Genomic DNA, 13,799 nt, shown 5'->3' with positions numbered 1-13,799 from the left:
TTATGATACAATGACTGCAAGAAAGAGGGTATTTTATGATACAATGTCTGCAGAAAAGAGGATATTTTATGATACAATGACTGTAAAAAAGAGGGTATTGTATGATAGTGTCTGCAAAAAAGAGGGTATTGTATGATAGTGTCTGCAAAAAAGAGGGTATTGTATGATATAGTGTTTGCAAAAAAGAGGGTAGTGTATGATATAGTGTTTGCAAAAAAGAGGGTAGTGTATGATATAGTGTTTGCAAAAAGAGGGTAGTGTATGATATAGTGTCTGCAAAAAAGAGGGTAGTGTATGATATAGTGTCTGCAAAAAGAGGATACCTTATGATACAGTGCCTGCAAAAAAGAGGGTATTGTATGATAGTGTCTGCAAAAAAGAGGGTATTTTATGATACAGTGCCTGCAAAAAAGAGGGTATTGTATGATAGTGTCTGCAAAAAAGAGGGTAGTGTATGATATAGTGTCTGCAAAAAGAGGATAGCTTATAATACAGTGCCTGCAAAAAAGAGGGTATTGTATGATAGTGTCTGCAAAAAAGAGGGTAGTGTATGATATAGTGTCTGCAAAAAAGAGGATAGCTTATAATACAGTGCCTGCTAAAAAGAGGGTATGTGTATGATAGTGTCTGCAAAAAAAGAGGGTATTTTATGATACAGTGCCTGCAAAAAAGAGGGTATTGTATGATGGTGTCTGCAAAAAAGAGGTTAGTGTATGATATAGTGTCTGCAAAAAAAGAGGATCGCTTATAATACAGTGCCTGCAAAAATAAGAGGTATTGTATGATAGTGTCTGCAAAAAAGAGGGTATTTTATGATACAGTGCCTGCAAAAAAGAGGGTATTGTATGATAGTGTCTGCAAAAAAGAGGATAGCTTATAATACAGTGCCTGCAAAAAAGAGGGCATTGTATGATAGTGTCTGCAAAAAAAAGAGGGTATTTTATGATACAGTGTCTGCAAAAAAGAGGATATTGTATGATACAGTGACTGTAAAAGAGGAGTGTATTGTTTGATACAGTCTCAGCAAAAAAGAGGGCATTGCATGATACAGTGACTGCAAAAAAAGAGGGTATTTTATGATACAGTGACTGTAAAAGAGGAGTGTATTGTTTGATACAGTGTCTGCAAAAGAGAGGGGTATTGTATGATACAGTGTCTGCAAAAAAAAGAGGGTATTCACAATAAAGTCTCCTTTGTATTTACAATAAAATATAATGCAATAATTGAATATCTATTACAATATATTAATTATTAACGCAATACATTACCTTCATTCTGTATATTCATTCCAGGAAAAAATCATTTGGAATAAAATGGATGTGAAAATAGATTCACAGGACAGTAAGATGAGGTTAGGGATATACCTTAATGAGAATCGCTGAGAGAGAGAGAGAGAGAGAGAGAGAGAGAGAAGAGAGAGAGAGAGAGAGAGAGTCAGTGGAAGAGGATGAAGATTCAGACAAAAGGGAGGAATCTGAACCAAATACTGAAGATTCAGAAAAGGAGGAAGAATCAGTTCTAAATACTGAAGATTCAGAAAAGGAGGAAGAATCAGTACAAAATATTGAAGATTCGGAAGAGGAGGAAAATTCGGATTCTTCTGAAAGCGAAATGGAGGGAAGAATTTTCGGGTATTTCCGTCCAAAACCGATTTAGTTTCTTGCCTGACGAAATAGAAGAATCAGAGGAAGAGGATGAAGAATTAGAGGTAGAGGAAGAAGAATCAGAGGAAGAGGGAGAATCAGAACAAATTACTGAAGATTCAGATGATGAGGAAGAATTGGTACAAAATATTGAAGATTTGGAAGAGGAGGAAAATTCGGATTCATCTGAGAGAGAAATGGAGGAAGAATTTTCGGGCATTTCCGTCCAAAACCGATTTAGTTTCTTGCCTGACGAAATGGAAGAATCAGAAGAGGATGAAGAATCAGAGGTAGAGGAAGAAGAATCAGAGAAAGAGGAAGAATCAGAACAAATTACAGAAGATTCAGATGATGAGGAAGAATCGGAACAAAATACGGAAGATTCAGAAGAGGAGGAAGAATCAGAACAAAATACTGAAGTTTCAGTAAGTGATGAGGAATCAGAGGAAGAAGAAGAATCAGGGGAAGAATCAGAGGAAGAGGAATCAGAAGAAGAGGAAGAATCAGAAGAAGAGGAAGAATCAGAGGAAGACAAAGAGTCAGAGGAAGAATACTCAGACGAAGAAGAAGAATTGGAGGATGAAGAAGAATCCGAGGAAGAGGATGAAGATTCAGACGATAAGGAAGAATCGGAACAAAATACTGAAGATTCAGAGTGGATGTAGATACAGAAAAAGAGGATGAAAAAACCGAAGGCGGCCCCTGCAAAGGCAAAGGTCATCATCTGCCGAAAACAAGAGTGTGCTAAAGGAATGCCCCGCAGAGGATTCCCAGGGTCGTCAAAAGCCTAAAAGACAAAAATCCAGGACCAAAAAAGACCGGCAAGAAGGACACAAAGGCCAAGAACCGAAAGAAGCAACATGTTGAAAACAGCCCAAGATGCACATTCCCAGGAATCAGTTCCAGAGGAACAGAAGGATGGTGTAAATCTGACGCGTCTTGCTTGGAGGATGCTTGGACCAGCTTACAAGGCTGGCTTTGCAGAAAGGAATAGCTGAGCTGCTTCTAGTATGCTATGTTCCCTGGTGGGGTCGTACAGGGGCTTCGTCAGGTGAACAAAAGGTCGGATATCTAGCTCTATTCTTTCGGATACTAACCTTCAGGTGGTTCTGGAGGAATAACCTAGAAGACCGGCTATGCAGAGGGAAAACGCTCGGCTTTTTCTACTATGCAGTCAAGTCCTTATAGGATGGCCCAAGAGAGTTCCTCTACTAAAAAAAAAAAAAAAAAGACTAGTAAATCCAAAAAAAATGTAAAAGCTAAAAAATCTAAAAATAAATGATAAAAAAAATTATTAAAAATGGTATAAATATCCAAAAAAAAATACTTGAAAAATTAAAAAAATACAAAAAAATACAAAAAATTTAAAAATCCAGAAAAAAAATAGAAAAAAATTAAAAGGTAAAAAATAATCCCCCCCCCAAATAAAAAAAAACAGAAAAGCAGAAAAATATAAAATGAAAGAAAGTAGGGGAAGAGGGTCGTGGGAACCAAACCTGCAAAAATGAGATGGCCAAACCCACCTGATGAGCCCTTTGGTAAGGGCGAAACCCTTAGGTCTTTCACAGTAGTAGTAGTAGTAGTAGTAGTGAGTAACAACATTATATATATATATATATATATATATATATAAATATATATATATATATATATATATATATATATATATCTATATAATATATGATAAATTTTGCAGATTTAGACATGATTTTTCATATTCAAATAAGCCATATATTTTTTTATACATCAATGTCTGGATTCTCTTAACGACCTCGGGATCAGAGCCCCAGGCGAAATCACACAAAGACAAGAGCTTGTGACCAGCCGGGTAAGTTACTGTTTATACAAGCTTCCCAGATAAGGATTCGACTCCCGGCCGGTCACAAGCTCTTGTCTATGCGTGATTTCGCCTGGGGCTCTGATCCCGAGGTCGTTAAGAGAATCCAGACATTATTGTATCAAGAATATGTGGCTTATTTGAATATATATATATATATATATATATATATATATATATATATATATATATATATATATATATATATATATATTTGTCATGTCAAGGGCCTCAATATTTCAGATAGGTTTACTGAGGGGAATACATTTATCATTCCCAAAATTATCGGGGCCAACTGTCTCCCTCTTCAGGTGAGTCGACATACTTGAAGAGGGAGGCAATTGCTCCCCCCCCCCACCCTTCTGAAGAATGATAGATAAATACATTTGGTACTTTCCTGTTATTGCCCCACCACTAATTTCGTGATATTAACATTATTATTTTTTCCACATTTTTGAAATTTCATTTCTGAACAGTTTTTCTATTTTTCTTTTTCAGATAAAACAAGCCCACAAATGGATAATTTAAAGACACTCATTCGAAAACTTGACAACGAAGAGAAATGCATAAAATGGTTAAAAGAGTTTGGAATCATGCATTGTTATTATTATTATTATTACTAGCCGAGCTACAACCCTAGTTGGTAAAGCAAGATGCTATGAGCCCAAGGGCTCCAACAGTGAAAATGTGCAAATGGGCACTCAATGAATCTAGGAAGAAACGTGAATGGGTGGCGTTGTTCTAAAAGGGACTGTAGAAGAAAAAGGAGTACGAACGAATATTTAGCTTGTTATATCAAGGCTGCCTTTTGAGGATATAACTCTTCGTTTATTCATGGGCGTATGAGCTGACTTCAATAAAATAATGTGAGAGAGAACTTGGAATAAATAAAAACACAACGGTTGACTGGAACAATTACATGCGAGAGGTATGTCTTTGGAAGCTTCTTAGATATCCTGATGTAATTGGAGGACCAGGTATGAGCTAATGATGGGGGGTTTCGGGGAGACTATAGGTCTACCTGTTGAGTCACCAACAACCAATGCCTCGCCACCCTTGGCTCTAGCTTGGGTGGAGAGGCGGCTTGGGCGCTGATCAAATCTGTATATGGTCAGTCTCAGGGGCACTGTCACTGTCCATTGCCTCTGCCATTCATGAGTGACCTTTAAACCTTTGAATTTAATTACGAGTTCTCTTGCTTGAGAGTACACTTGGGCACACTATTCTATCTTATTTCTCTTCCTCTTGTTTTGTTAAAGTTTTTATAGTTTATATAGGAAATAGTTATCTTAGTGATGTTACTGTTCTTAAAATATTTTATTTTTCCTAGTTTCCTTTCATCACTGGGAAATTTTCCCTGTTGGGGCCCGTGGGCTTATAGCATCCTGCTTTTCTAACTACGGTTGTAGCTTAGCAAGTAGTAATAATAATAATAAAAATAATAATAATAATAATAATAATAATAATAACAATAATAAAGATAATAATTATCATCATTATTATTTTAATGATGTTACTGTTCTTAAAATATGTTATTTTTCCTTGTTTCCTTTCCTCACTGGGCTATTTTCAATGTTCGAGCCCCTGGGCTTATAGCATTCTGGTTTTCCAACTAGGGTTGTAGCTTAGCAAGTAATAATAATAATAATAATAATAATAATAATAATATATGAAGCGACACTAGGATTACTGAGACATCACGAGAGAGAGAACATTCCTCCTGTATTAATTGAATCCTACAGAGCCATGAGAAAGGTGTTACACTATTGCTTCAGAAGGAAATTCTTTTAACGCACAAATAAATGAAAAGAACTGACAGCTTCAGAGACGCAGAGTCCTTTTGTCTCTGACACAGAGGCTGCTTGAAGTGGAATTCACTCCGCAAAGAAATATATTGAATGCTATAAATTCTAGATCTATGATTAGCAAACTTTAGAGGTTGGTTTTCTATGTGGGATGCGAGAGAAGAAATGTAAAATGAAATGATGGGAGATCATAGTTAACAATGGAAAAAAACGTTGTATAGACACATACAGAAATATATATATATATATATATATATATATATATATATATATATATATATATATATATGTGTGTGTGTGTGTGTGTGTGTGTGTCTGTGCGCGTGTATATGTATGCATGCACATGAAAGTGTGTACATATATATATATATATATATATATATATATATATATATATATATATATATATATATATATATATATATATATATATATATATATATATATATATATATATATACAGTATATATATATTATATATATATATATATATATATATATATATATACATACTTTATATATGCATGTATATAAATATATATTCTATAATTTTTATAAATTATATATATACATAATATATATATATATATATATATATATATATATATATATATATATATAATTTCACAGTAACTCATCAGCCCCAGGTTGTGAGATTACACGTCTCCACAAAAAGATATGACAAAAAATTTAACTACTTTGAAAATAAAAAACGAAATTACCTAAATGAGGATTATATATATATATATATATATATATATAGAGAGAGAGAGAGAGAGAGAGAGAGAGAGAGAGAGAGAGAGAGAGAGAGAGAGAGAGAGAGAGAGAGATTTGATATAATCCATCCATGGTCCCTGCCACAAAAATAAAAAAAAAGGAAAGAAGGTAAAAAGACAAGTCTTCACCGTACCCCATAATTACATGCAAAACACGAAACCAAAAGCCCCAAAAACTCTCGAATGATCTTTCCTCTCCTTCAAAAGTCCACAACTAGTCCATGGGAAATAGCTTTTTAGGTCAAACAAATTGCAATATTTTGTTTTATTGCATGAACATGTTATATGGACTCTTAGAAACACCATATCCAAAATGGGACAAATTCGGCTATTTTGAAGTTGTGAAAATCACACTTTAAACGTTTTCGGAGGGTACATTTTTCCGTATTTTCCCGTTTTTCTCCAAAACGATTCATCGAACGGGTAAGAGGTATTGGCACAAAAAACAATAGAAAATTAAATTCTGCACATGTTTGTCTCTAAAAGTATTTACCCTAAAATTGAAAGTTTTTGCGCAAACAAGCCCGGAATTGGAATACACACATATTGGAGAAACTGAAAAAAATCGACTTTGTACTCACATTTTCCGAAATATCTCCTTAACTACTAACTTTACGGTAAAATGTCATAGAATTGCTCCTTTAGAGTGAAGATATTTCTTTATTTTGACGTATTTTTTTTCCATTATATCTTGATATTTTGCAAAAGAAACAAACACACACAAAAATAGACACAATTTTAATTCATGGAAAACAGATGAAAATAGAAAGTTCAGTAAAACAAATTGCAATAGCTTATTCTATGCACGAATGTATCATTTGGACTCTTTAGAACACCACAGTAAAAAAACTGACATATTCGGCCATTTTGAGTTTGCGTATTTCCATATTAAAAATGGCGGCCGTTCTCATTGTGTGAATGGAAGTATCCTCTAAAATTTCCACTTTTAAATATATACATATATATATATATATATATATATATGTATATATATATGTATATGTCTGTATATATATATATATATATATATATATATATATATATTTATATATATATATATATATATATATATATATATATATGTCTGTATATATATATATATATATATATATATATATATATATATATATATATACTGTATATATATATATATATATATATATATATATATATACTGTATATATATATATATATATATATTTATTACTCAAAAAAACATGGTCTCCAGGAAATTACTGCAGACATCAGTTTTCACCCGTAACATCTGTGAGCCCCTGGTTAAAATGAAGGCTGCACTTAATTTTTCAAGAAGAAAATTACCTTTGCAATTTACTTGGGTTTTAAAATGGTTGTAATATATAGAAGATTAACTAAAATGACAAACGATCAAATTATTGATTAGCTCTTGACGGTGTTTGAAAATAACAGAAATAAAAAAATACAATCATTGTTGCTCAAAATACATGCACAAACTAAATTAATCATGTTAAGTGTCTTCGTCTATTAATATGTTAACACAAGTGCTAGTTTGACACTCCTCACAAAAATCTGTACAATATAACCTGTGTTTTTTGCATGAGCAGTGCTGAGTGTCACAAAAGCCTTTGCATTTGCATCTGATTACTCTCAGCAAGGCATCAGGCGCAGGGCTGTTGTCCATCGTGCAAGGAATTAAGTTTCTTCCATTTCTCTTCCAGCCCCAATCGTCAGGTTTAATATCACTGTTACCTGGCCAGAATTGTGTTTGATAATAAACCTGGAAAGAGTTATATTTTGCTGCATCACTAGTAGGTGGCAGGTCTTTCACATCTACACTTCTCAAACTCTTGATGACTTTGCCCTGAAACTTTTTCTTTCTCAGGTCATCAAGAGTTGCACAATCACTGTTAGAGCTGTACATCTGAATAATTGCTCGTTCTCCTGCTATTTTTATTTCCTCGTGAGTTGAGCTGGGAGACAAGAATGGCACAGCACACTCGCAGAGAACACTGTTTTTTCAGTACAGCTCCCTTTCCTATTTTTTTTTTAACCTTGACGTGGTGTCACATCCACACAGAGCATGCATAAATGGCAAACACCTGCAGCATTCTTCACCGAGTCGTGCACTAATTTCTCCGATGTTCCAAATGCGATGCTTCATATTGGATTTCTGTGATACCAAGAACAGGGGCTGACTGGTAGACTTCATGTGATGACAGAGAAGCACCAAAATGTCAGTATCCTCTACTATAACGTATTTTACCTTGCTAACTGCCATGTTAACTGCCTCTTGCACTATTAGAAAATCTGCATCTCCCTCTGCATGCTTTGTAGATACACCATACTCCTTCAGAGTTTCAGACAGAAAATTGATAAATCTCTGTTTGTTTTTATGATTTGCTAGAAATGCCTCCTTAGTTCCAAAGGTAAAGACTTTAGTGCGTGTCAGGTGAACATCTGGGGCAACATTTAAGCCCCTAGCACGCTTTTGATGAGTCACATATTTTGATGATGCAGTATTGCTATATCCATCGAGGACAACAATAGGATAGCTATTTCTCTTGACAAGAACAACATATTTGGATGCAATATCTTCATATGTTTCTCCTGCAATCCATTTGATGCGTTGAAGCAAGGATCCACCATCAAAAACAGAACATTCAGCATCAGGGATTGACTCAACTTGACTTAAAGTTGATTTTGCTATGGCATCTGCAAGCTGAGATTTGGTGGCACTTCGAGGAAGTCCATTGCTTGTGTACAGTGATGGTGGATATACAGAGAGCTCAAACCTCATGGTTTCACTTAAGCTGATTTCAGCATTACTGGCTATCACAAGTAACCGCTGAAATAGAGCTTGAGGATCTACCTGCACTTCAACTCCATCTGTTACTATCTTCTGACCCATTGTCTTGATATGGTGTTTCTTTCTGAAGATATAGTTTGCTGCATTTTGGTCTTCCATCATTTTTATTATATTGTTCCCAAAATCTTTGGCAAGGTGAGCATTTGACTGTGGTGCGGATAATCCTGAAATAATGTTGTACAAATACTCATTTTCTGTGAAAGGACTATGTTGTTCTAGGTACTGGAAAATCTTTGAAGTATCCTCCTGATCTCTCATCCTTCTGGATTCAGTCAAGTCTTTGTTTCTTTCAGTGCCAGTCTTCTCCTGGACACTCTTTACTTCATCACTTATCTGAGCAAAGACTGGCATGGCTTGTAACCATTTTGTTCGTTGAATTTCATCCATACCTCGTCCATGTGTTAAGCCTCCTGTTGACTTTATGGATTTCATTAACACCTGCTCAATAACAAGATCTGGTGCTAACCCAGCCCAGTATCTGTCTGATCTCCAATGAAGAACAAACCAGACTCATTAAGTTGGTCATATAGTTTCTCATTCGTTTTCTGTAGATCCACCATGTCCTGGAGGAATAGATGTGCTGATTTTGTGTAGTTATTGTGTCCAGAGGCAGCAATAAATGGAAGCATTATTTGTAGTGCCCTGAAGTACAATGTTGGCTGGCTGGTTCTTTGACCTCTGACTGCAGATCACAAGATATCCATCATCTCCATGTACTGAACCCATAATTTTCCATTTGGGCTCTGTTGTAGCTGATCCTGAATATTTCTGAGCCTCTCTTCAACTGCCAATATGTCCTGGTCTTTAGCTTCCACTTCTGTTTCTGTTGATCGAAGAACTTTGTCAAACTTCTGTACTGCTCCATCTATTGAATTCTGAGTGGCCTCATGATCTGATGCTTTCTTGACCACTGATACATTCAAAGCAGCATCAACTAAGAAGTGGCCACGTACTGCTCGCTCATATGCCTTTCCAGCCAGCATATGGTTGACAGTGTTGGGCCCATACACAAGCTCCAGTAGTGTTCTCAGTCGATTATCTTTCTTGATGTGACCCATAGTGCCCAGGAAGCTCATTAAGGTATGGAATGGCCCGAGGATGAGAACAATATGTTTGACTTGGTTTTCATGGCTGATGATATGCCTTGCCTTGAGCCACAAGGGTTGATCAAATGTGATGACAGGCGATATGTTGTATTTCATGTACTCGTCATTTACAAACATCAGGGTAGTAAAGATACAGCTTAAATTGTTTTGATCCAAGTCAACCATTGGTAAGAAGTGGAAGGATGCTTTTCCTAAATGGCTACCTCGGGAAATTTGAAAAGATACTTCAGTTCAAACAGTGAGAACGGTCGCCATTTTGAATATGGAATCACTTAAATTCAAAATGGCCGAATTTGTCATATTATTTACTGTGGTGTTCCAAAGAGTCCAAATGACACATTCGTGCATAGAATAAACTATTGCAATTTGTTTTACTGAACCTTCTATTTTCATCTGTTTTCCATGAATTAAAATTGTGTCTATTTTTGCATGTGTGTGATTCTTTTGCAAAAATATCAAGATATAATGGAAAGTAAATACTTCAAAATAAAGAAAAATCTTCACTCCAAAGGAACAATTCTATGACATTTTACCGTAAAGTTAGTAGTTAAGGAGATATTTAGGTAGATGTGAGTACAAAGTCGATTTTTTCAGTTTCTCCAAAATGTGTTTATTCCAATTCCGGGCTTGTTTGCGCAAACACTTTCCATTTTAGGGTAAATACCTATGGAGACAAACATGTGTAGAATTTAATTTTCTATCGTGTTTTTATCAATACCTCTTAGCCGTGGGATGAACCGTTTTGGAGAAAAACGGGAAAATATGGAAAAATGTACCCTCCGAAAACGTTAAAAGTGTGATTTTCACAACTTCAAAATGGCCGAATTTGTCCCATTTTGGATATGGTGTTCCTTAGAGTCCATCCAACATGTTCATGCAATAAAACAAAATATTGCAATTTGTTTGACCTAAAAAGCTATTTCCCATGGACTAATAGGCACATAATCGATTAAGAATGCTTATCCTTAAGTTTTTCATTCTATTTTATCAGAAACCTAATAGCTATATCTCTTATAATTCAGTTAATTTTCTTGCAAATTTATGTATTGTATATAACGATCATTTTTAAATGTTCTATAAAATATCACGCTCGAATAAATTAAAACATACTGTATATCTGATATGTTTAACTTAGCCACAAGTTCATTTGTGTAGGCATACATTTAACCACAGTTTGTAGGCCACTGTAGGATGGAGATATTAAGTGTATACAAAACACAATTGTAATTTTCTATTTATTGCAACGGAAAGGCATAATGCACTCATATATACTCTTTAGTAATATAAAATAATAAATGTATAAATATAGAAACAAAAGGAACAAAATAACTCACAAAATTGTATCACCCATAAAAATAATAAAAAAGGTGGTTGTAAATAGAAATAAGGTAGCATACAAACAACCCAAAAGTGCAAGATAGATCACATGCAAATGAACTTTAATAAATTATACACAAATAAGACAAAATAACTCAGTAAACAATATTGCACAAATAAAAACTGTAAAAAGATAAAATATAAACAAACCAAAATTACATTATGAATTAAATGCAAATAAACTAATATAATTATAAATATGAGAAAACAATACTAAAATAAAGGTCTTCTTCAAAAATTAAATCCATAATGCAAACATAAGACAAAGCAAGTATGAAAACATAGAAAGTACAGAGACCAAAAACACATTCAACGTTCATTAAAATACAAATACAGTATAAAAATACTGGAAAATGTTCGTCTTAATTTAGGAAATATAAAATAATTAGAATACAAGGAACACTCACACAAAATAACATGTTAAAGCAGTATACTTCTGTAATGCTACTCGAGTGTGCAAACATGCGGAAATATTCATGCACTTATAAGTTAAATCAAAGTTAGATATGTTACATGCCACCAAATATGTTCCTAACGCCAATTATGTCAGCTCCTGAGAAATACAGTATATTATTTTAATAGCTTTATGACCAACAAAAAAAAGTTTTAAAAAAATGTACTGCGGATGCCTTGCCTTAACCTTATATCCAATATCAATGGGGCTTACTCATTAGTAGCACATATTTCATGTATTATACTGTTAGTACTCACCATTCTTTGTCCTTAGGGAACCTGTGAAACACCTAATGAGGACCGGTTTCTTTTCGTTTATTGCAAAAAACACACTGTGTGTCTAATTCACTGTTAGCGCCATGATTTCGTGTGTTTGACTGTCAAATTTTGAATATAAACAAACAGACGATGAACGATTTACCTACAACGCCATCTAAATTCTGAGCGGTCAAACTTTTGTGTTCACTTTGGAGTTTGGAGTTGCCAGCTAGTGTATTAACATTCAATTTTGAGCCTTCTTATCTTCCATCAGTATATAGTCTTTGCTGAAAACCATGGATTATCCCTCAGCCAATCAGAGGCCTCCAACAGAACCCATTTGTAAGCCAGATTTTCATTGGCTTAAACTTTCGTTCTTTGGCTAAGATCAAAGACTATAATTATACTCATAATCAAAGACAATACACGAAAGATGGGAAACTGACTATTACTACCATTAAAAAAAACATCATCCAACCCGTCAGAATGCGCGCCATCTATTAATCATGCCCTCAACTAAAACTCGGCTGAGGCGTAGCGCGGCTTACTTAAATGTTAATATTTATTCTTATGCTGCAGTAAACTTCACTTTACTAATTATTGAATAGTAAATCGAGTAATATTGCTTATTAACATGATTATAGGGCTCTATCATAGCTTATGACTTATATATTAGGCATCTCTGAATCATTAAATAAAATCCTTCAGTTAATGTAACATTAATTGCTAAGTATCTTTATCTAAAATTGAGAGGGCAGTGAACATTAATTGCTGAGTATCTTTATCTAAAGTTGAGAGGGCAGTTAGAATGAAACAAACTTATTCTCATATTATCTTATTATTTCACCAATATAGTATACAGTAACTATTTTCCTTTTGGGGGGGGGGGGTTTGTGCTCATGATTGAATACTGTACATACCTAAGCGACTGTACACAAATGTTCTTGCAAAGAACATAAACAAAGTAAAAGAAATGGCACATGCTTCATTTGCATGCAATAGTCATACAAGTCATGCAAACAAAACATGCATATATCAGAATTTAAATAGCAAACAAAGCATGGGATAATCAAAACCAATAATATGAAATCAAAATGAAAAGGCAGACCTAACTTGCATGCTGATTAGCCAAAGGTTAAACAATATTTGTTAATAAAACTAAGAAAAGTACAACAACAAAGTAAATAAAGTAATGTATCCTTTTATAACAAATGCAATGCTGTATTTTACAGAATACTGTATAAGCAAAAATCTAGGTTTACACTTAATTTTCATAAAAAAGCAAATAAAAATTGACGTCACAAATCAAATAGGAAACAAACCACAGAGAAGTCATTCAACCACAACAATTAGATTTCAAAACTACAAACTGAACTGTACCTGTGCCAGATTTTTCAAAAATGCTTTCAAATGTTGCAGTACTACACTCAGAGTTGTATGTTATTGCTGGTGCTGCAGATGTATCATTTGGATTACCTGTGAAAGTGGGAAAGAGTTACTAGTGTAACTAACATTTTCAGTCCATAATACTGTACTATTAAAATGTATTACAAAACAAATGACAGTATAAAACAACGTCTTTATATTATAGCAATAACATATTCATTCACAACTGCATGCATTTTTATTGAGTCTTGAGGAATCTGGAGTCACATAGTTCTTGCAAGAAAAGTGATGACTGCATACTCTACAACAGTTG

At 34.2% G+C, this 13,799-nt stretch overlaps 1 protein-coding gene across 1 annotated transcript in view; it reads left to right on the top strand.

Annotated features, from left to right (window-relative positions):
- Nucleotides 1-2,308, top strand: part of LOC137621748 (uncharacterized) — a 26,493-nt gene extending 24,185 nt beyond the window's left edge. The window contains exons 2-3 of the mRNA XM_068352258.1: nucleotides 1,293-1,341; nucleotides 2,112-2,308. Coding sequence (XP_068208359.1) covers nucleotides 1,293-1,341; nucleotides 2,112-2,308 — 246 coding nt within the window. The remainder of the gene's footprint in view (nucleotides 1-1,292; nucleotides 1,342-2,111) is intronic.
- The last annotated feature ends 11,491 nt before the right edge of the window (nucleotides 2,309-13,799 follow it).

Source organism: Palaemon carinicauda, chromosome 28 (assembly GCF_036898095.1).
Source record: "Palaemon carinicauda isolate YSFRI2023 chromosome 28, ASM3689809v2, whole genome shotgun sequence".
Lineage (NCBI taxonomy): Eukaryota > Metazoa > Arthropoda > Malacostraca > Decapoda > Palaemonidae > Palaemon > Palaemon carinicauda.
This window is presented reverse-complemented; position numbering and strand designations above follow the sequence as displayed.